The sequence below is a fragment of the Marmota monax genome, unplaced genomic scaffold (assembly GCF_021218885.2).
Source record: "Marmota monax isolate L192 unplaced genomic scaffold, Marmota_monax_Labrador192_F-V1.1 WCK01_AAM20220418_F8-fsc00014, whole genome shotgun sequence".
NCBI classification, from domain to species: Eukaryota; Metazoa; Chordata; class Mammalia; order Rodentia; family Sciuridae; genus Marmota; species Marmota monax.
The window spans coordinates 19,094,354-19,117,875 of NW_026695222.1; the positions used below are offsets into that span (position 1 = coordinate 19,094,354).

General features: G+C 47.7%; 1 protein-coding gene across 1 annotated transcript; it reads left to right on the top strand.

Moving 5' to 3' along the window:
* The first annotated feature begins 1,199 nt into the window (after positions 1 to 1,199).
* Positions 1,200 to 22,892, top strand: Fam83d (family with sequence similarity 83 member D). The gene is made up of 4 exons (XM_046433526.2): positions 1,200 to 1,689; positions 14,270 to 14,437; positions 19,194 to 19,318; positions 21,452 to 22,892. Exons 1-4 carry the CDS (start codon positions 1,213 to 1,215, stop codon positions 22,437 to 22,439), a joined length of 1,758 nt encoding a protein of 585 aa, XP_046289482.1. The 5' UTR covers positions 1,200 to 1,212; the 3' UTR covers positions 22,440 to 22,892.
* The last annotated feature ends 630 nt before the right edge of the window (positions 22,893 to 23,522 follow it).

The window sequence follows — 23,522 nt, forward strand, 5'->3', positions numbered from 1 at the left end:
GAAAAATACATAATAAAAAATGGAAAGTGACGATTCAGGAGAGAGGGGAGAATTGCTGGAGAGATAGGGGTTAGCAGTAGAGAGACTGGAAGCCTGTGCCCTGGCAGAAAGGGTGGTGTCAGATAGGCACAGTTCACCCATGGAAACAGAAGGCCTGTGTGGGCAGAGTTGCTGGCAGGAGGTGGCATGGTGGGGACGGTGGGTGCTTGTGGAGACCTCTTCTGACTTCTACTTTTTTCTCAGTGAAGTGGGAAATAAGCTCACTGAGAATAAGGAGAGAGGAAAAGACAGAGGGAATGAGTGCAGTGTAGGCTGGCAGGCAATCTTAGGGCACACTTAAGATCATGCATCTGGAGCACAACCAGTCCACGAGCAAGGTTGCATTTTTTCCCCCCTCCAGCCCCGGATGGCTGCCTGGGTGCAGATGAAAAGTAGGTGGAAAGTGAGGCTTAAACAGGATTGAATTGAAGTTTTGCTGGGCAAAAACTACAAAGTGAGAGAGATGAAAGAGAAGGGTGTAATTGAAGGAGTGGCTTTCATGATAGTCCGGTATTTTTTGAACGAATGAATGGATGATTAGATGCAGGGGATAAATTTGTCATAGCTGACCACACCCACGCTCTGAGAGCCCAGCAATAGTGCGGTCACAGTGCCCAGAAGCAAGCACCAACTCGCCTCCCTGGATAGATCTGGCAGTCCCAGGCCTTATAGGGCCACTTTGCGGGGCGGCCAGCAGGGGGCGCGCGGGGAATGGTCCCGGCCTCTCGGGTCTCCCAGCTTCGCTGATTCGGCCGCCCCCCGGGGCTGCACAGCACTTCAGGCCCGCCGGTTCCCTCTAGCAGATCGCGCAGAGCTCGGTCTCTAGAAGGGCCGGAGCTGGAACGGCTAAGTCGCGGCGGGCACAGAGTAGCTAAATTTAAGTTCCTCTCAGCAATCCTGCCGAGAGAGCCAGAGCCTGCAGTCGCAGCCAGCCAGCCAGGCAGCACAGTCTGTGGGTCGGGCTGAGCGGCCGCTGGGCAGCCAATAGCAACAGGCAGGCGTGGCCGTGCGGAGTTAGCTCCTCCCCTCCCCGCCGTTAGGAGGGTGGCAGCCAATGGGACACCCGGGGCGGGGCGGGGCGGCCAATGGCGCGGGCCTGTTTGATTCAAAGATGCTTATAAAGTGGGTCCGCATCGCTTCCCAGCCCGAGCGTGGTCGGGTCTCCTCGCCGCCATGGCCCTGCGTCCCGACATCTTGGACGAGCTGCCCACCGCCTGCCTGTCGCCGTGCGGGCCGCCCAACCCCGCCGAGCTCTTCAGCGAGGCGCGGCGCTTGGCGCTCGAGGAGCTGGTGGCGGGCGGCCCCGATGCCTTCGCGGCCTTTCTGCGCCGCGAGCGCCTGGGCCGCTTCCTGAACCCCGACGAGGTGCGCGCAGTCCTGGGCGCTGCGGAGCGGCCAGGCGAGGAGGGCGCGGCAGCGGCGGCCGAGGATTCGTTCGGCTCATCTCACGACTGCTCGTCCGGTACCTACTTCCCCGAGGAGTCGGATTTGGAGCCGCCGCTGCTGGAGCTCGGCTGGCCCGCCTTCTACCAGGGCGCCTACCGCGGCGCCACGCGCGTCGAGGCGCACTTCCAGCCCCGCGGCACGGACGCCCGCGGCCCCTATGGCTGTAAGGACGCGCTGCGCCAGCAACTCCGCTCCGCTCGGGAGGTGAGCCGGTCCTCGGGGTCACCTCTGCGCCGGGTCGGACCGAGACCCTCCTCAGGAGTGGGAAATTGAGAGCTGCTAGGAGCGCGGGCCGGGGTCCTTGATTGAACCCACTCTGCAAGTCTCCGTAGGATTCCCTGGTTCCCCCCAGCAGCTCTTTGTGGAAGGGGAAAGTGAGAGGAGCTTTGGTCTCCAAGGACGTGGATTGTGCCACAGTTCCAACTTCCAAAATTCATATCCTTGGTGGAGGGACCAGAAGTACTCTCCGTTCCTAATGTTAGTTAAAAACCAAACCGTATTGCAAATTTTCCTGGCCGTCAGCCAACACTGGATCCCATTTTCTAGAGCTTGTTAGGACACGTCTACTGAGGAATTGCTTTACCTAGGAAAAAGTTCCTGAAAGATGGGCCCCAGAGACAACTGTGGAGCATTGGGAATCAATTTTGCTAATTACTTCCGTGTGTCTTATGTTGTAGTACGTGGATAAAAGCGGAAGTGGCAAAGTGATACCCCTGCTCCTTTGTCTCCTGCCTGAGAGGAAGAGAAGGTTTTGTCCTTTCTGTGAATGATTGAGGCAAGGGGTGTGCATTTCCATGAGCAGGGACTATTCCAGGCACAGTAATCTCTTAAAGTGCAGATACCTCTGCATTAGATCTGCCTCTAGCCATGGTGGGCTTCTGTCCTAGTGTCTGACTCATTCATTGTGTGGCAAGGTATTGGGGTGCAGTGGGAGGTCTTGCCTGCCAGCTAGAATGAAATGGCAGCAAGGTTCTGGGAATAAGGGAGGGTGTGGCAACAGGCACTTTAGTCCAGAGCCATGGTCTGTTTGCTTGCTCACTGGCAGTGCTCAGCTTCTGACCTTCTGACTGCATCAGGGAAGTGGCTGGTAAAGCCCCAGACCATGGAAACACTTGGTAGGACTCATGTCTGAGCATGACTTTGGGTGACAATATTTGTGCATCAGTCCAGGTCTACGAAAAAACCTGTTTCTGATGTTGGTTCTTCTTTACTTGACTGGCAGGGTGCTTTGCCTTTGGGGGAAAGGATGTGGGCTGCAGCTAAGCTGGTGTCGCACCCCCCCCCACACACACACCCCATGGTGGTTTGGGGGTATGAGGGCACTTGGTGCTGAAGACATTGTAGGTTCAGTAAGAGTAAACAGTAGGAAAAGGCAGAATTTTGGGGTAGCAGTGCATTCCCAGGGCTCCCCTCCAAGAGAATTGAGCACTTGGAATGTGTAACAAGTAAAGAATGGGTTTTTTGGGGCTGAGGTTGAAGCTCAGTCATAGAGCACTTGCCTGGCATCTGTGAGGCATTGGGTTCTATTCTCAGCACCGCATATAAATAAGTAAAACAAAGGTTCATTGTCAACCAATAAAATAAAATAAAATGGGTCTCCATGAAAGACAGAGATATGGATTGATTTTGCCTTTGGCTCAGGCCCAAATTTTAGTGGTAGTGGGGGGCACTGGAGCTAAAGGCTAGAGGGAAAACTATAAATGCAGTTTTGCAGTCCCTTAAAAGGATCAAAGTTAGAGCTCAGGCCCTGGCCTGCAGGCATTTCATAATACATTCCTGGATAGCTCCTGCCTATTCTGCACCCTAGTATCTGCCATCTGCCAAACTACTTACTCATTGCCTATTGTAAATCACCCTGCCAGGACTGGGGTCACAGGGGAAGGCATGATCCTTGCATGCATTTGAGGATGGACAGTTTGCTGGTGGGAAGGGGTGAGGACATTGCTGTAAGTAGTGGAGGAGCTGAGAGAAAGTCTCAAGAGCCCAGGAGGAGGGGTGGGGTTTGCCTACTGGAGAGGATAGGGGCTGGCCAAAGGTGCGAAAGGACCTGGCATATTTTGAGGCAGCCAGATCCCCCGCAGCTGGAGCAGGAAGTGCATGAGGATTAGTGGTAGGAGAAGAGACTGAAGGGGAAGATTGGAGCCAGACTTTGGAGGGCTGTGCATCCTAGTGAAGGAGCAATGGGAAGCCATTAGAGGTTTAGAGGGAGGTGGGGTGTGGTCAGATTGGAGTCCTGAGCAGTAATTCTGGCAGGAGCATGAAAGGAGGATGGTTTAAGAGGGCTGAGAATGGTGTTGGCAGGGCTATAAGGAGGAGGCCAGAGGGATCTATGTAAGAGAAGAGGGTCTGTGCTCAGGTGGTGTGGGCAGGAAAAGAGTTATAGGAAGAATTGATGGAACTTGGTGGTTAGGCTTGGGAGAGAGCAGGCAGGGGAGGAAGCTATAGGAAGAGTAAGAAGGATTAAGTTTTGTTTTTGTTTTTAAGTTGGATTGGATAACTGAAATTCAGGAAGGAAAATAAGGTTGAGGGCAAAGGATTTAGATTGAGGCATGCAAAATTTGAGGTCCCAAAGATCATCTCTTTTGTTAAAAAGTAAAAATTGCTTCATCTGCCAAATGCTAATGTAAGTAATCCCCAAAGTATGTTCGAATATTTTCTTCATTTTACAGATGGAACTGAGACATAAAGAAGCATAAATTCTGCAAAGTCATGTGGCTAGGGAATGATGGAGACAGGACAGCTTGAGGCAGGAAGTTGACCACTGTCAGCTACTGTGCCCTGCTCGTGTCCTGTATGCAGAGGAGAAATCTGTCCACAAGGAGTTCATCCTCAGGTGGACAGAGGCTTTTGGGTGGAGAGGTCATAGAGGTCCACTGTGGTGACCCTCAGGTGCTGCCATCCTGTAAAGCTGTGCACTGTATACATCAGAGGGGCTGTGTCACTCTGACGACATCCACACCAGGTGCATGGACCACAAAGGTGCATGTCTCAGGCTGTTTTCAGATGTCTGCATCTGTATTTCAAGGGCAAATGTACTTGATGGTGTTGTGAATGTTTTCAGTGGGTCTATTTCCATGCTAGGTCCTTCACCTGGATTATCTCACTTGACCCTTCCATCCTTGGGAAAAGACCACAGTTCAAAGACCAGGCACAAAGAGGTTAAGTAACTCACCCCAATCAAACAGTGTGAGACAGCGGGACTGGAGCCCAAGTCTGCCTGGCTTCAGGGCCCACACCTTTCATCCCTGCTCTACACAGCTTCCCTGCTGAGAGGAGGGATTAATACTTTGGTAGTTTCAACAGGCTGAAAGTTTTGAACAGCTTCTTAAAGACTTGGACTTTTAATTTCTATGTTGCAAGTTCTGTAAAAAGAAAATGCGATGAGCAGATGTTTTGTCTCTCTCCTGGGGAAGGTACAGCCAGACAGCTATTTAATGTACAAGAAACAGGAGTATGTGGGAATCTTTTGGGGGCAAATGAAGGAACTTTGAATTCCACACGAAGGGTCCCGTGAAATGACCCCAGAGGTTGGGACTGGGTTGCATCAGAGCAGGTTCAGACCTTAGTGTTTGCCCTGTGCAGCTTTATTTATCCTCACTGCGGAGGTCTGCGTACCAACTTCCATCCTTAGGTGTGGCTCTGGAAGGAACCTGGATGTGAAGCTCCATGACAGAGGTAGAGGCAGAGGAAGCCAGGGACCTTTGGTAAAGGGTGGGACCTAATCCTGACATCACAGCCTGAATGGATGGGATAGGTTGTATGGAGCAGCTCACTGACCACACAGAATCACCCAGGGTATCTGACACATAACAGGTGCTCAGTAAATACTGTGGAGGTCTGTGTAAGAGCCCTTACTCTTTGAGCCTCATACTTTTGGAGGGGGGAGAAGGAAAAAGTAGGAAAACTAAGTAGTCATGTGGTTCTGTCTGCCTTTCCACTTAACTAGTATTCATCCCTGGATAGGTAGGATGGGACTCTGAATTTGCATTGGCTCAGTTTCTGTGCACCTTTCCAAATACAGGCATTCTGCCAATAGTATGTCTTGAGTTCAAGCTGCCATTTCTGTGTTGCTCACTTGAACTTCATCAAAGTTGGAGGGAATATTGCACCTGCCCTGTTGGGAGCTCATATGTTTGTTTCCTAAGGGATTTTTTTAGGATGGTTTTGAACTAACACGGGATTTTTTTCTTTATATTTGCTATAGAATCTACCCCTATCTTACTGTATCTGTTGATGAATGGCTCAGTCCCTGGTCGCCATGTGAATCGGTGGTTGGCTGCCTGGAAGTCCTGGCCTCCTTTGGAGATGTTCTTCTGATGTGGTTGCCTGGCTATTGCTGGATTCTGAGTGGGAGTCCACTGGCCATGCTCACAGTACCGGGAGATTCTGCACTCCTCACAGCCGTGCTTCTTACCATTCCCTAGACACTTTTGTTCCAAAGAGGCTGCTTTTGTTGTGACCTCACCCTTGGGCATCCTTTCGATGACCTGTGCATTAGTGGTGAGGATCTTTGTGTAGCCAGAGCCCTGCCAGGAGGAATGACAGCTGAGGAATCTGTCAGAGGTCCCTGGTGTGTGTGAGGTTGTACCGGACGAAGGCTCTCCTCTTGCTCAACCCTGCATTGCAGCAGCTCCTGTGCAATGTGGTCAGTTCCTGTCCCAGATGCCTGGATCCATCCAGAGGTTTCTCAACCTTGCCAACTGTTGGCTTTGGGCAAGATGATTGCTTGTCTGGGGGCCTGTCCTGAGGTTTATAGGATGCTGAGCAACGTCCCTGGCCCTGCTCACTAGATACCAGTAGCAGGTCTCCCCACTAGGAAGTCCCGACATTGAGAGTTAGTGCTTAATTGGGCATGGTTTCTGTTTGGGGTGATGGAAAGTTTTGGAAACCGTGGAGATGGCTGTACAAGGTGAATGTACTTAATGTTGCCACCAAATCATATGCATTGAGATGGCAAATTTAGGTTATATGTATTTTACCACTAATTTTTACAGAGTTGCCAAATGCCCCTGGTTGGAGAGGCAGAAGGATCGCCTGGTTTCCCTAGGTGAAAACCACTGCCCTGGGAGTTCTCAGTAAGGCATCATCATAGGATATCACCCCACCACCCAGTGTGGCTGCCCTTTATCTCTTCCTTTTGATCATGTGTTAGGGTAAGGATTTTAGAATCTTCAGCCTTTGTATTTATTTTTTAAATACATGACAATAGTGGAATGCATTACACTCATTATTACCCATATACAGCACAATTTTGTGTAATTCTGTGTATAAAGTATGTTCACGCCAAATTATGCCATTATACATATACTCTTTTTTTTTTGCATCACAATTCTTAATACACATATATACCACAATTTTCATATCTCTGTATATAAGGTATGTGGGCACCAAATTCAAATCTCCGTACATGTATAACGTATAATGATGACCATCACATTCTACCATCCTTGCTAATCCCCTTCCCCCTCCCTTTCCCTCCCACCCCCAGACTTTTTATTTTTTGAATCATAAAACATACAAAATAAAATGTGCTATTTTAACAGTTCTAAGTGCACAATTCAGTGGTCTTAAGGACCTTCCCAGTGTTGTGGTGTCCATCTCCTCTCTGTTCAGAGCTCTTCACTCCACACAGGGGTTCTGCCCACTAAGCAGTACCTCCCCTCTCTCCTCCAGGCTGGCAGCCCCGTTCTTTGGTTCGCTGTTTTATCTCCTTATTCTTCAAGTCTTCATCAGGAAGCTGTAGGATTAGTCTCTGGCTCCTGTATAGGTATGGAATCTGCTCTCACAGAAGAAACAAAAACCAAAAGAACAAAATGTCGTGTGTATAGTGACTTTTAAAAACAAAATTTTTGCCAGGCACAGTGGTGCACACCTGGAATCCCAGCGGCTCAGTAGGCTGAGACAGGAGGATCTCAAGTTCAAAGCCAGCTTCAGCAACAGTGAGGCGCTAAGCAACTCAGTGAGACCCTGTCTCTAAAAAAAAAAAAAAAAAAAAGTACAAAGTAAGGCTGGGAACATGGCTCAGTAGTTTGAGTGCCCCCGAGTTCAATCCCTAGTACCCCAGAAGAAGATTTTTTGGGGGGTGCTGGGGATCAAACCCAAGACCTTGTGCATGTTAAGCAAGCACTTTCCTACTGAACTATACCAATAAGAATTTTTTAAAATCTTGCTGCAAATGATATAACCTCTGGATGGGAATTTGGCAATATCAGCTAATTTCAGTTGTGTTTGTGCGTTGACCTAATAATTCTATTTATATGTTTCTAACCCAAAGGTACACTGGCAAAAACATAGACATATGCAATAGGCTATTTGTCTTAGCATAATTCTAGTAGCAAAATCCTGAAAAGGGCTTCCATGTCTGCCGTAGAATATTAGTAAACAAATTACTGCATCTCTGCAGTGGAGTCCCCTGCAGCTCTGAGTGAGGACCAGCTCTGTGTTGTCATTCAAAGTGCCTAGGGCAGGAGCATTAGCCACCTGTGCCCACTTAAGTTTTATATCAGTTAAAACTAAATAACAAATTCAGTTCCTCTGGGATTTCAGAAGGTTCTGTTGGACTGCAGTAGTTTAGAATGATATGATCATATTCTCCTTTTACGGGGGGGGGGGCGGGGGTATGAACATTTATATACACACGTATATTCATAATACCTGCATATACTTGTTTATATTAAAAAATGGAAGATAAGTGAAAAGTGAATAATTGAGATAGTTATTTTAATGGGAAGGGCAGGAAGGAAAAAGAAAAAATAGGAGGGAAGGGATAAGGATAGAAACTAGGGGTCCCTGAATGTGCCTTGTTTTGTGCATTGGATTTTGGATTTTTATACCATTATAAAAACTAAAAATGATGAGCTTCCTTTATCCTCATGACCCGCCACTCAGGAAAACCTCTCTTGATGCTTTTCCAGCTTTAGAAAAGCCCAGCCCACCTGGACAGTGAAGAGGAAGTGCCCCCATGTGGTCTGGCCCTTGGAGGGTATGAAAGCTTGGCTCCCACCAGCCGCTGCCCCCTGCCTAGAGAGGCACCCGGCCACTCCACGGGCAGAGGCCTCATCACACTGTAACCTGGTGCTTAAATTGTTAATTTATACTAATAGCCTATGAAATCTAGGGAGAACAATATCCACCCACAAATTTAGGTTTTGCTGTGGAAATTTCCATTCTTTCTTGTTTTTAAACCTTGAAGATGATGTCAAGGCAATCATTTAAAGATCTTTAAGAAAATCCCCAGGAGATAATTTCAGTTGCATTAAAACATATAACAAATGGTGCTCTTTTAGGCACCAGGGCCTCCAGGACAGTAGATGGCAAGAAGGGGATTGGTGGTGTCATGGGTCAGTGCCGGGAGCTTCGTGGCCAGGCTGCTGTTGACTGCTGCCCGTGCTGACACATCTTTGAGCGTGTGCAAACCTTTGGTTGAATTCCAAGCACGCTGCACACCTGCTTTTATTCTGTGAGTCTGAATGGGAAGGGAGGGAAACTGGGGAGCACAGGGAAGGGGTGATCCACACGTGCTTCCTGCTTCATGTAGAAGAGCTGGAATGAGAACTGGAATGACTGGCCCCCAGCGGCCACCCGGGCCTGCACAGGAGCTGGTCAGAGCCGGACCAGCCTAGCAGGAGGGCGCATGATTCACTAGACAGAGGCCTTGTTTTGAAGATACTGAGTCTCAGGTGGAATGAGCTTCCAGGGATAGTAGCAGAATCAGGACTAAGAACCTGAGCAAGTAGCTTCATTTGAGGGCTTTCTATATGCCAGAAACTGCCCGTGGAGTCTCTCGTTGACTGAATCACCAAGCGTAGAGGGAAGTACAGAGGTCAGTACAGCTTAATGTGCTGTGGCATTATGTACCTGGGTCTCAAGAGTGGGGAGCCAGATGAAGCCCAGGTCTGACTATAGCCTGTTCACAGAACAGCTGCGCTTCCTCAGGTTTACTGGTGGGCAGTACTGCCACAGAGGGAAGGTACCCTGAAGGCCAGGGAGTTCTAAGTTCCTTGACGTCTGTTAAGTATTTCGTGTTTTGTAAATTGTCCTCTGTAGTAAACTTGAGCCTGTATACCTTATTCTATATTCTGCTGATCCTTTCAGGATTCATTCTAAGCTCTCAGTCATTCGAAGACAGGGCCATAGACTTGTCTGGAATAATATTTAGCCTAACACTTTTCTTGTAAATGGCTCTGGGGTTGCACAGACCTGGGTTGAAATTCCAGCTCCTACACTTGCTTACTTAAGTCTCTTAACAAGTTACCTAGCCTCTCCAAGCTTTAGTTTCCTCATCTGTAAACTGAGGATAATAGTGGGGTTTTGAAATCTCTAGATGTCTTGTTTGGGTTTTTTTGTGCAAGAAGGCAAATGGGAAAGATTCCAGTTCTACATGACAAGTAATGGACCAGGCTCTGACACTCCACCCCCCGACCCCACCAAAGATGGAGAATCCTAGTGATCTCTACTTTTCAAACACATGGGTCCCCAAGTCCTTTGGTGCAAATCGGCAAAGGATAGTTAGAGGGACTGAGGGGTCCAGCAAGGATCTGAGAGGGTTTGTTGCCTGAGATGAAAACAAGGGGTTTGGCACAGGTGTGGGTGCTCTGGATGTGGCTGGAGAAGCTCAGGTATGGTGTGGGGTTCAGGCGGCAGCCCAGCCACCCCAGCTTCTAACCAGCTGGGTGTTTTTCTCTGTAGTAACCATCTTGGGACTGATTTGCAGATGGGTGTTGGTCCTGGAATAGACTCTAAAAAATCGCTGTTTGCCCAGCTCTGTGGCCTTAGAGAGTGGGCAGGCCCTGTGTGCAGCTCGGGCTGAGAGAAGGTAATGCCCAGGGTGACCAGGCACTTGCTGGGCATGGGCTGCCATCCTCTGGAGGTGTCTCCTTCACCGTACCCACCTTATGTCTCTAGAAGCAGATGGAATGGCCGATGTTTGTGCCATCCTTCAAGTTCAGTTGCACATCTGGGGCTCAGCAGTCTGCAGCATGAACACCTCTACCTTGTGTCCACCCTGGAACATGGGGCTTAGCTGGTATGAATAAGACTAGTTCTTGTCCAGCTCAGTGAAGAGTCTGTGTCTTCAGGAATGTGAAAAGCCCCAGGGCTTGTTCAGCTATGCAGGGCTTGGGTTCATGAAGGCAGGAGGTGGGGGGGGGGGGTCTTAAAAGAAAGCCTTCCTGCTGAAAGCCACTGGGAGGAGGACTGGCCCTCTCAAGAAGAGGTCTTCTCTCGAGAAGAGTCCTGCTTTAATAAGAAAGGAGGGCACATTGGGCACCAGGGGAGCAGGGAAGGAAAATCTGCTCCAGGCCACTGAGGTCCTGAGGGGATCAGGGACCAGCTTATAAGTCCAACACTGGAAAGGTCCAGCCTTAAAACTGAACAATAATCCCAGCTACTTGGGAAGCCAAGGCAGGAGGATTGCAAGTTCAAGGCCAACCTGGGCAACTTAGCAAGGCCCTATCTAAAAATAGGGTGCAGCTCACTGGTAGAGCGCCCCGAGTTCCATCTCCAGTACTGCAAAACCAAACCAAACCAATGAAGGAATAGCAAATTAGATACCAAATAACAAAGGTGTTGTTTGTACAATTGTTTTATTAAGTGATGAATCAAAATTCAGTTTGGCAGGCTGTGGTGCGCTGGGCCCTGCTCCAGGTTCCCGACTCCTGCAGTCCTAAGGCGGCTGCTGGCTGGGCTGTGTTCCTCAGGTCCCTGTTTCCGTAGCCCCCTGGGTGTGTCCACGGGCCCATCACACCATGTCACCCCAGCTCATCTGCTGTCTCGTTAGCCTGGGTTCTTGCAGACAGGGATTGACTTATGTCCCCAGTGCCTGACACTGTGCCTGGCTCTGGTGGGCTCCCACCAAGTATTGGAAAGAAGAGTGAGAGATGAGGGAGGCAGGCGGGTCTTGTCCTCTGTGCTGTCTCTGCGAGTGCTGCTCTCACCCGTGTTTCCACAACTCCTTCATGAAGGTTTTACTGCCGCCTCCAGATCCGTCTCAAGCTTGTTTCTTTTTCTGTGGACTTGTGTCCCCTCTCCCTCCTCCAACCCCTCTGCTGTCTCTGCGACCCTCATTGCTTCTTGCCTGGCCTGTCCTCACAACCCACCACTGGGGTTTCCTCTTTCAGTCTGTCGCCCTAAACATTTGCAGGTGTCACATGGCCGCAGTGCCGTGGGCCTTGGGTGGCATGGCCCTGTGTTGGAGGAGGTGGGGCCAGGTCTCCAACCCACACCAGCCTCTCTTCGGCATCAGTTTCTTTTGTCCTGTTGCTGTCACTCTGAACTCGTTGCTCACGCAGGCAGCGTGTGAGGCGGGAGGATTGTATTGACTCCTCGGTTGGCATTCAGGGCCGCTGCCATCTTGCTCATCCATCCATCTTTCCCAGTCACGTCCGTGGCTCTTCCACACATGCTGTACATTCCAGCCAAACTGGTATGCGCCCTTTGTTCCCACCTCTTCTCCGTCACCATGGCCTCACTTCTCCCTGCCCGCATGTCTGCATCCTATTTGTGATTTAGCCCAGACGACTTCTCCTCCAGGAAGCCTTCCCTGCTCCAGTAGCTGGTGTGACTGCCACTGCAAGGAAGAAAATTTGCACGTCCCCACTCCAAAAAAAAAAGTTTTGCCCAGATTTACTGACTTCTCACAGCATGTATCATTTTACTTCCCTGCCTCTGACATCCGGTCACATTCTTTACAGCCTTCTTTGTGCCTGGTACACGAGTAGCCTGAGGTAGACTTAAAAAGGTGCCAGCTGCATGATCGAACGCTTATTTCACTCCAGTGTGTGTCTCCCTTAATCTCCACGCAGCCCTTTAACACGAGGGCTGTTAATATCTACATCTTCCAGAGGGGAAGCCAAGACTAAGATAGATTGAGCACCTGGCCCAGGGTCACACAGCTAGCAAGGCGCAGGTCCGAGTTCTGTGCTCAGGCTTTTGGCCTTTTAACTAACTGTTATGTGACCCAAATGAATGGGACGGATTCAGCTCTCAAAGAGGATGTATAAAACTGAAGCTGCCACCAATTCAGAAAGACTTTTTATTTTTTAAATCCCATGCCCAGTGGGTTTAGCTGTGTCCTTTCCCAAGAATAATAGCTCACAGTTAGGGCACCATAAAGGTCAGGCAGGGAGGGGAGGGAGAGGCAGCAAGGGGGATAACTGGTCTTCCCAGGCCTCCTCATGGCAGTGAGATCCCAGGACCTGGCATGTCAAGGTCCCTTGTCCAAGTAGTCCCTTGGGATCCTGGAGTATTGTAGAAAGACGGCAAAATTGCCCCTTTGTCTCTGCATTTTCACGTAGCCCCCGTGTCCTTAAGCGGTAATGAGTGTCCTTAGTCCTCTGGGACCAGAGATGAATCCATCCCCATTCAAGAGCATTTGCTGCAGTGGATGGGGTGAGACTTACAGATAACTGTAACCTTCAGAAAAAAGGGTTAATGTGATTCCAAAAGACACGGTATTTTACTGTTGAAGTGGGAGAAGCCCTGACAGCTCCTGATTGCAAAAGAATCCTGAACCTTGGCTTCTGACTTGGTTTGTAGGGGCTTGTTTCTAAGCTGTTTTGACACCCAACTACCTGGCCAGAAGTTAGCTGAGGGCTGTGGTTTTACCCCACAAAGGGGTGATTAAAGGCTTTGAGGCCTCAGCAGCCTGTCTTTAAATGAATGAGCAGAGATAGGAACCAGTGGCTCCCTCCTTGCATGGAACTGTCTGGCCAGCTGCAGCTCTGGACTGGAAAGGGAATAGCTGAGCAGGTCCTGAGGGGTCCTTTGTACCTTGCATTTTATGCAGAGTCATTTAATTTTGCTGCAGACCTGTTCTTTGGGAAGGAATCAACCATTCAAAACAACTATAATTTGCCCAAGGATGCATGGCTGAGAGTCAGCTCTTAACTGCAATGTGATACTGGGTGTGGAAAATCAATTATCATACAAATGGAGCCGGCTACTGTGGGGGAGAAAAGGACTGGTGTGAGTGTAAGGGCAGAATCATTAGGAAATTTCCGTGTTCTTGTTGTGGGTTTGCACTGTGCTCCTGGACCTCCGAATGCAGGGCCATCTTTTAGTGAGGACAGGCTGTTTGGTTAGAAAGGCCTGGCTGGTGGACAGAGCCAAGCTTAAGATGGGTGTTCAGCGATAGGGAAGCAGAAGATGGGAGAATCTGTGGGTCTCCTTTGATCATTTCAAGCCATGTGTCGCTGGTGGATGGGGTGGCCTTTCTAAATCAGAGTAACAAGTAAAAACAGAAAGCATGACTCAAAATCAGACAATAATCCAAATCACAGAGTTGGAGGATGCTCTACCCAGAAGAGACCTCAGAGAGAATTTAGGTTTTGTTTGCTTTACAGATACAGAAAGCTGCAGCCTGGCGGGGAAAGCAGCATGTCTGGATGACAGTGTGGTAGCCCAGAACCTGGACAGCTTGCTCGTCCAGATGGAGCCTGGAAGACGAGGTTTAGTAAAGGAGCAAGAGTTGAACAGAGCAGGCTCACAGGAAGGCGAGGTGGCAGCTTAGTCTACATTACTAGGAAATTTGCCAGTGAGGAGGACAGTGACTGGAAGGCAGCAGGGCCAGGTCAAGGTTTGTAGGCTACAGGGGGCCTGGGTAACTTTAGAGAAGGAAAATAGTCCAGGGTGGGGGAAGCCAATGCTGTGGAAGAAGGAGGGCAGGAAGGCATTGTGGGATGGGGATCCTTTTGCAGCTCTGAGATGGGCTCCAGGGTTCAGGCAGCATGCTGTAAGGTGGTGTCCATGTGAGCTGACGGCTTCTCTTCCCTCTGCCTCCCTGTAGGTGATTGCGGTGGTAATGGATGTTTTCACAGACATTGACATCTTCAGAGACCTTCAGGAAATATGCAGGGAGCGGGGAGTGGCTGTGTACATCCTTCTGGACCAGGCTCTCCTTTCCCACTTTTTGGACATGTGCATGGATCTGAAAGTTCATCCCGAACAGGAAAAGGTTTGTAGTCTGCTATTTCCAGTTTCGCCACAATCAATAAACATGATCGACAAAGTGGTTGTTGGTGGTGTCCCCATTTTCAAGTGGGGGAACTGAGGCTGTAGGCGAAGTTATTTGCTCAGAATCTCGCAGAAAATGAACAGTGCCTATGACCTCATGATTCCACTCCTAGGTGTTCACCCAAGAGCAATGAAAACAGGGCCACACAGAGACCGGGGTATAAATGTTTACAGAAGTGTTACTCATAAGGGCCTAGGATGGAAACAGTCCAATGTCCCTCAGCTGATAGATGGATAAACATATATTCATACAATAGACTATTGTTCAGCCTTCAAAGGAAGCAAGTATTGACATATGCTATGACATGGATGAGCCCGAAAATGTAATGCTGACAAAAGACCACATATTCTATGATTCTATTTATGTGAAAGACTGTAATGGAGAAATCTATTCAGACAGAAGACAGATGATCATCAGGACCGGGGAGGCAGGTGGGGGTGGGTAGGTGGTAGCTAAGACTGGCCGACTGCTGCATATCTCCATGAATGCACAGGAAAACCACAGAAGTGTACAGCAAGTGGGTAAGCTGAATGGTATGAGAATTCTATCTCAAGCTGTTGAAAAGCGAAGAAACAGTGGCAGTCTAGCTTCAAACCTTGGCCTCTCCTAACACAGAGCGCAGATCAGCTCCACGGTGAGGGCCTGCAGGCACCTTGGATGCTGCTGCTTGTGACAGTAGCCCCAGGAGTCCCCACTTTTCATCCTGTCACCCACCATTGTTCACTTGGGCTCTGTCCTGGGCACCGCTCAGTGCTCTTGACAAATGTCGCATGACTTGCTCCTCTCAGCAGCCTTGTCAGGTAAGTGGCAGGGTCCTGATGCTCTAGACTGGGAAATGGTGACACAGAGAGCCCGTGTGTCCACAGGTCACAAGTAGTGGCCCTGGGGCCCGACTGTCTGCCTCCTATCCTGTATGCATAATCACTGTCCTGTGCTGCTCATTTCTCATTATTATAAAATTAGGCCGCATGTCCTTTTCTCAGGTCATGAAAATATTCAAGTATTTAAATGTAAGGCTGCACGACTTAGCTGGCTTGGTCTCTTTGGTAGAGAAAGGCAAGACAAATAGATGTATTTATTTTAGAATTCATTTTCTAAAAATTAAGCAGCCTAGACTTCGACCTTCAGAAATTGATTTATTCACCACTTATTTGAATACCTACAGCTCCATGCCACATGCTATTGTGAGTACTAGAAATAAAGCGTTCAGCAAAGCAAGCAGAATTCGGGCTTTGCTACTCCAGGTTTCCGCATGGGAGACACTAACTGAACACCTTGTTATTATCAAGCAGTTTGACTTGAAAAATTTTGGCTGTTTAACTTCTCCTGTAGAGTTCTTGTTGGCTGTTTCCTCTAATGACGAAGTGGAGGATTGGGCTTAATTAGGTAGTTACTAACCTGTCACCAGTGCCACAGGCAAATAGATGATGGAGGTAGGATTGGGACTTAGAGACCAAATGAAATGGGACAGCCACGTGACTCTCGCCTTAAAAGGGAGATCAGGAGGAAAACACAAGTCAGGTCTGGGAAAAGCAGTCATCTAACTGAGCGTTTAGTCCTTGACTGCTCATCCAGCACCAGGAGAAGAAATAGAAGGTGTCCGTGTATAATTTCAAGGCGCTCTTTCTATAATTAAGGCTGTGTGTTAGCAGCAGAAAAATCACAGAATCACCCTAGCCACATCTTTGACCCTGCGATCGGCTCCCTTCATCTTCTCGGCAGGAGGCCAGGAAAAAGGTGCTGATGCAGTTGCCCACTATTGATTGCTCCCTCCATGGTCATCCAGATTCCCCAGGAGGGTTGAAGGAGGTCTCTATCTCTGGATGCTCCAGTTTTTGTTCTGTCTCAACTCCTTCCTAGGGAGGTACCATCTTCGCGGCTTGCCCTTCCCACCTGGGTATGTCTGCCAGTGAATCTGTGCCCTTATGAAGTCAGGGCTGACTCCCACCTGCCCTGGGCTCTGTGGCTGGCTTAGAACTTTGGATTGCCCTGTCTGCAGGGACGTGTGTAGGTGTTTAGAAGTGCTTTGGCCACAATCACAGAGGCCTGCACAGCATTCAGATGTGTGTCCAAGGGAAAGATAGGTAAAACCACACCTAACTCTGTCAATAGTGGTATTTTTATGCTGTTCTTGTATGTTGATCCTTTACGACAGCTTCTGAGTCACTGCCTCCTCCAGGAAGCCCTCCTCCAGCCAATTCCACATGTACTTCTGTGAAATTTTCTAGTTTTCTAAAAACTAGAAAAACTTTACCTTGAACTAAGATTTATAAAGAAGTTACAAAAATAATATATGAAATTCCTGAATACTCTGCCCAAATTTTCCAAATGTTGACATCTTATAAACCTCACCACAAATAACAAAATCAGGAAATAAGCTTGATCTAATAACCAATCTGCTGACCTCATGAATTTTGCCAGGTGTTCCACTAACGCCCTTGTCCTGGCCCGGGAGCCAGTCCAGCACTCCACCTTGCATTTAGGCCTCAAGTCTCCTTGGCTCCTGTCCTCTGGAGCTGTTCCTCCATTTTTCTTTGTCTTTCAGGGTCTGATGCTTTTGAAGAATATGGTCCAGCTGTCTGTAGAATTTGGGTTTGTCTGATGTTTACTCGTGGCTCAATTCATAACATTTTGATAAGAATACCACAGCAGTGTTAGTGTATCTAGCCATAGTTTTTTGTTTGTTTTGGCTTTTGTTTTTAACTTCTTTTAAAACAATGATGGATTCATACAGTTATAATGATAACACTGAGAAGCTCCAAGTAACCTTCAACTAGTTTCCCCAGTGGTGATTCTTTTGTGATTTATAGTTCAATTTTGGAACCTGGAAATGGACATTGGAGCAGTGTGTACATATGTAGTTCTTTCCCATTTTATCTCATGTGGACATCAAGACAGAACTATTCCATCACTGCAAAGATCTCCCTCGTATAGTCACTACCACTTTCAACCCCTGGCACCCACTAATTTGTTCTCCATCTGATCATTTTGCCCTCTAGAGTCTGTTATGTAAATAAAATCATGCAGAATGTGACCTTTTTAGATTAGCCATTGTCACTTGGCAGTATTCACCCATCAAAGGACATTTGGATAATTTCCGGGTTTTGACTTTATAAGTAAATTGCTATAAATATTCATGTAGAGATTTTGGGTAGACATAGGTTTTCTTTTCTTTGGTTCATGCAAGTCTTGCCATAGGCTTTTAATCATTCAGTTGGTTTTCTTCCTCTTATTTTATTCTTGAGGGCAAGAAGCATGCCTAGTATCTGTTGTTTCAGGGCTTGGCACATAGTAGGGGTTCCGTCAGTTTATGGAATGGATGAGAGTTAAACAACAATCTTAAACATTTAATTTGAATGTGTAAGATTTCTAATAACATGTAGTTTCTGGTCTGCTCTGAAGAATGCAGACTGCAGCAACTCAGGAGGCTGAGGCGGGAGGATGCAAGTTGAAGGCCAGCCTGTCTCAAAAAATTTTTTTTTAAAGAAAAGAACTGGGGTTGTAAGTTAATGGGATGATGCCCCTGGACTCAATCCCCAGTATCAATAAAAGGGAATGCAGACTGTCTTATTTTGCGTACCATTGTATATGCATTTCAAATGTCACTTTACAGGAATAGAAATCTGCGGGCATGTGTATGCAGTGTACCGCCAGTGAACCTTTTTTGTTACACGTGCACTGGTAGGAGATGTGACCTTGCCAGTTGAGCCCCACGTGATCTGAGTGTTTCTGCTGCAGTTTAGTCCTGTGTCAGAGAAGGCTTGTCCTCTGCTCCTGTCTTCAAACCCCTTACTGTGTCGGGGACAGAGAAATAGGCTACTATTCCATAGTGATGTCATTAAACAAAAGATTAGAAGAAGTATCATCTTATCTTAACCTTGTCAAAATGTATTTATTATTGGCATGTTTTCTTTTGTGATTTTATTTCCCACATTTTGTTTCAAAATCATTTCTTGGGCTGTGTGTGGTGGCACATGCCTGTGATCCCAGCCACTCAGGAGGTGGAGGCAGGAGGGTCATAAATTCAAGACCAGCCTTGGGCAATTTAGTCTTGTAAGCAATAAAAAGTAAAAAGGGCTAGGGAGCTCAAGGTATAGTTCTCATGGGTTCAATCCCCAGTACTAGGGGAAAAAAAATCATTTCTTGGTTCTGTTATTTACTCTCCCCAAAAGGTGAATGCTTTTTTAGAGCACACACACACACGTGAACTAAGGGTCTCAAAAGTAAATACAAGCTGGGCGTGGTGGTGCACACCTGTAATCCCAGCGACTTGGGAGGTTGAGGCAGGAGGATCATGAACTCAAAGCCAGACTCAGCAACTTAGTAAGGCCCTAAGCAACTCAGTGAGACCCCTGCCTCTAAATAAAATACAAAAAAGGGCTGGGGATGTAGCTCAGTGGTTAAGTGCCCCTGAGTTCAATCCCTAGTACCAAAAAAAAAAAAGAAAGAAAAGTAAATACAAGAAAAGAACATACGCAAAGACAGACTAAATGTAGAAGTAATGTTACTCAAGTAACGTCAGGCTCGTGTGCCACGTGTGGTATTAGAATGGTGACCCCAAGCCACGCACTGCCAGCACATGTGTTTGTGAATGGTAAACTAAGCCCTCTGGTCCTGCTCATTTGCTTACTGGATGAGTATCATTGAAGTGTTCATTGATTTTTTTTTTTTTTTTCCCCTGCTTTCTCCCCAACAGCTGATGACAGTGCGGACTATCACGGGAAACATCTACTACGCAAGGTCAGGAACTAAAATTGTCGGGAAGGTTCACGAAAAGTTCACACTGATTGATGGCATTCGAGTGGTGACAGGCTCCTACAGGTACGTTTCCAACAGGTGCCTCGCTTATTAATCCACATTCTTCACATGAAGATATGACTTGTTCCTCTCAGCGAGAGCCTTTGCAGCTACGCATTCCCACGTGTGCACACCTACGTGTGCGAGTGGTTGATCAAAGTCTCCTCCTGTCGGAGGTAATGAGATGGGGTCACTTCCCCTGTGCCCCACAAAACAAAAATGCAAAAGTTAAACTAGCTTTAGATCACGGAGTCTCCAGTCCTAAGGTGAAGTCTTGGCCCAGGCCTGGGGTTATCAGTGACACAGCCTCAAGTCCTAGTTCCTTGGGGATTTGGACCATGTTGTCACTGGAAGGTAAGGGCAGTTACAGGGGTTGGCATCAGTGTTGCAGGCAGATCTGAAGCTTTCCCCTTCCTTCCTTTTGCTTCAAGCTGTATCAGTTAGTACTGTAGTCTAGAAAATACTGATCAAGTTCCCAATTCACCTTTGAAGTCTCACTTTGATGATGGCGTCTTCAGTGGGTAGCGGGTGTTCAATGGAGGGTGGAGATAACAAGTGGCTAAGACTCATCTCAGAAAGTTGTGCCATTTTTACTCATGTGGCTCCTTGGTTGCACGTTTTGCTCCCTCTACATAGATGGTCCAATGATGTGCAAGATGTGTGTCTGTATAGTTTAGAAAAGAAAAACCTACTTGAAAAAATGTCCATCACTGAGTGATAAATATGTATGGGCCCAGGGTCTGGCAGAAAGACAGTAAGATAAAGAAGCTCTTGACACTTTTCTTTTCATACAGCACTATCATTGATCAGAACAGAATTAGAATTGTTTTTTTGACTTCTTTTTGCAAAATCTTCTGCATACCAGCAGAAAACTAGTTTTCCCTCCAAAGAAGAATTTTTCCATGCTAACAAAACTTAGCTTCAAGTGGTTTTTGGCTGTTCTAAAAATCTCAAAATATAAAAACTGCCCTCTTCCAATGAAATATGGTACCACCAATGATGATGACAGCTCCATTTGTTAGGACATACTATTATCCTGGTGTTGGGTAGGATAACATTATCTCATTGGTTTACATTATCTCATTGAGAGTTTTCAAAATAATCTTCCTTCTTAGGCTTTGAAGGAAGTTCTCTTCAGTGTGTGCATTAAGCAACGTTCTTGGTTGCAAGAGGCAGGGCTGATAGGGTGTTTTATGATCTCATTGAAGCATCCTACTTCTGATACAAGTCTGTATCAGTGGGGTGATTAAAATGTCAGAAGCTAACTCAAGCTGCTTTATGCAGAATGAAACTTCTCAGCTCACACAACAGGAGGTGTGGAAAGGGGCAGTGGCTCTCAGCTCCTCCTGACCTGGCTGGACACTTATCAGAACATTGTCTCCTGGTTGTGCTTTTGCCTGGCTGATCTCTATTCCCAAGCAGGCTCTCCCTTTGAAGGCAAAGATCCCAGCTTATTTCCATGGTCTTCCCTAGCTGACTTCCTCTCTCAGCACTCTGAAACTCACTGCACTGGTAGGGTCACGTGCCCTCCCTGGATGAATCCAAGGGGACCGTACAATCGGCCAGCCTGGAACACCCACCCCCACTGAGAATGTAGAGGACACATGCTCAAAGCCTTTTTAGACAGGGCTGGGCATGGGCTCTGTTTCCAGAGGAATGGGAGGGGGTGCTGGACAGGCAGGGGCACGTGGCCACCAATAGCTCTAAACGTGTTTGGAGTACTAGAATTCCGGTTAAACTAACAAATTATTTCCCTTTGTGAAAGGGAAAGAGGTAGTATGGAACCGGCACAGGTGACTGATTCCTTAGGGCTGAGCCCAATTTAGAATCTGCCACCACCTCTCCACTGTGTCTCTAGCAGGTTTCTTTGCCTCTCAAATGAGGGTATTGGCCCAAATATTTCAGAATCCTTTCTAGTTTTTAAAACTTAGAGGCTAAGGATTGTGTGGGTTAACCGTTGGCTTTCTTAGTTTTTGGTGACACATGAATCTGTTATATGGAAATGTGAAGGCTGGTGAATTCACAGTAAATGGTATGTGTGTTACCACCACAGCTGTGACTTACATGGCAGGATACCTGGGCTTTATCAGGTCGATAGTAAGTGAACTGAAATTCCACATTCTTACCCGCTTCTGTTGTTGGTTTTCAACCCTTCAGCTTCACATGGACAGATGGCAAATTAAACAGCAGCAACTTGGTCATTCTGTCTGGCCAAGTGGTCGAATGCTTTGATCTGGAGTTCCGCATCCTGTACGCGCAATCAAAGCCCATCAGCCCCAAGCTCCTGTCCCACTTCCGGATCAGTGGCAAGTTTGACCACCTCGCTGACCGCAAACCACAGTCCAAAGAGCTTACACTGGGCAACCTGCTGCGCCTGCGGCTGGCCAGGCTGTCAAGTTCACCCAGGAAGACAGACCTGGGCTTGTGGGCGCCCCTGGAGGGTGAGGCAGAGACCAAGCGACAGGACTCCAAGTCCTCCACTGTCAGCGAGGAGGGTCACTTTCATAGTCACAGGGACATTCTGGGGGACAGAAAGGCTGTTGATGTCGCCACCCAGACAGAGCCGGAAGAAGAGTCGCCCTTGGTGAGCGTGAGGGAGGTGGGGACACAAACCAGCAGCAGCACCCTATGTGCCGGGACCCAAACCACTGTGGCCACCAGGGTCGCGACCTCCCAGACGGTGGTGTGGACCAAGTCGACCACCACACAGACTGACGCGGATGAGAGCGGGATCTTTTCTCAGGGAACTCAGTCTAAAGAAGGGTCCCCAGTATCAAAAATGTCTGTGTCGAGGTCTTCCAGTTTGAAGTCTTCCTCCTCCACGTCTTCCCAGGGCTCGGTGGCCAGCTCCATCAGCTCCCATGCTTCCCTCAGAGCCACCGACCCCCTCAGTACTGGACACACCAAGTACCTGGGCACCCCTCACCTGGAGCTGTGCCTGCGGGACTCCTTCAGAAACCTGAATAAAGAGCGGCAGTTGCACTTCGCTGGTGTGAGGTCCCGGCTCAACCACATGCTGGCCATGCTGTCGAGGAGAACGGTCCTTTCTGAGAACTACCTTAGCATCAGTCCTGGGAATTTCACCAGAGCATCAGTTAATTTGGTTGCTGTTAGAGATTTAGCGCTTTATCCCTCTTATCAGTGACTTCAGTGTGACTCCTGGTGGCGTCCAGCTAGGTATCGCCAGAGCTTCCTGCTTTAAAATCATCACGTGCCCCTGACTGTCTCTCTTTCACTTGACTTTAGCACCTCGACCACCTTTGAATTTCTGTTCTGTGCATTATTTTATGTGGTTTTTGTTTTATCTTTATCATGTAGCAACTGGGTATTGATGGTATGATTTTAAACACTATGGGTACAGTTTTTTTTGCACTGTTTTAATATTGATAACTCTTAAAGAGAATGCTGAGGTTCATTTAGTAAGACATAAAATGTTCCACACTTTTCTTGACTTGTGTGCTATTCTTAAACGTCTGAGTCACTGCAGTTTTTATGATCAAAATCCCATTTAGAAAAACAAGACTGTTTCTTAATTGTTTATCTCTGTAGAATATCTATCTATTATCTTAGCATTAAATAAACAATTTGTTTGCTTGAATTTTTTTTTTTTTTTTAACTTTCTGGCATTTTTCTGACTCTAACTTTTGCATATAAATACACCTAATAGGTATCTGAATGATTTTGTTTTAGTATTGGGGTGGGGGAATAGTAAATGATTCAGATTATAAAATGGAAAAAATGTATTAGTTTTATGTCTTCTAACTATTAAGCAATCATTGGGATCATACCACCCTTACCATGATGGAGACCAATGTTGCTCTGAGTTTGGGGGAACTTGCAGCAGTCCAGCCTCTACATGTGCACTAGCTTTTCTGTTTTCAAAGAAAAAGCCTGAGCTGTTTCAGTGAGGGCCTTGGTCCTCTGCTTTTCTGCCAAAGGAGGCCTTTGGGTGCATTTCTGGATTCATGCCCAATGTAAGCCCTAGTGGCCCCATGGGCCCAATTTCATCAGATGGGTGTATTGACAGTGTTTAGCAATCTTATATCCCAGGGTAGGGGCAAAAGAGGACACTGACAATTATACCAGATTCCTGGTCCGGTAGCAGGCACTGTGACTGGTTTCTACATCCTGCTAATCAGGATTGGTGTGGCTGTGGAATCCTGTTTTTGTCCAGTCTCATGCACATGGACAGATCAAAGGAAGACAGTTGAGCTGTGGCTTCTTCCTG

Bases quoted from the DNA above. Each gene is read 5' to 3' on its own strand.
- Fam83d (XM_046433526.2), top strand. From the start codon at position 1,213: ATGGCCCTGCGTCCCGACATCTTGGACGAGCTGCCCACCGCCTGCCTG. The intron at 14,438-19,193 runs GTTTGTAGTCTG...TCTCCCCAACAG, and splicing joins TTCATCCCGAACAGGAAAAG to CTGATGACAGTGCGGACTAT. The intron at 19,319-21,451 runs GTACGTTTCCAA...TCAACCCTTCAG, and splicing joins GTGGTGACAGGCTCCTACAG to CTTCACATGGACAGATGGCA.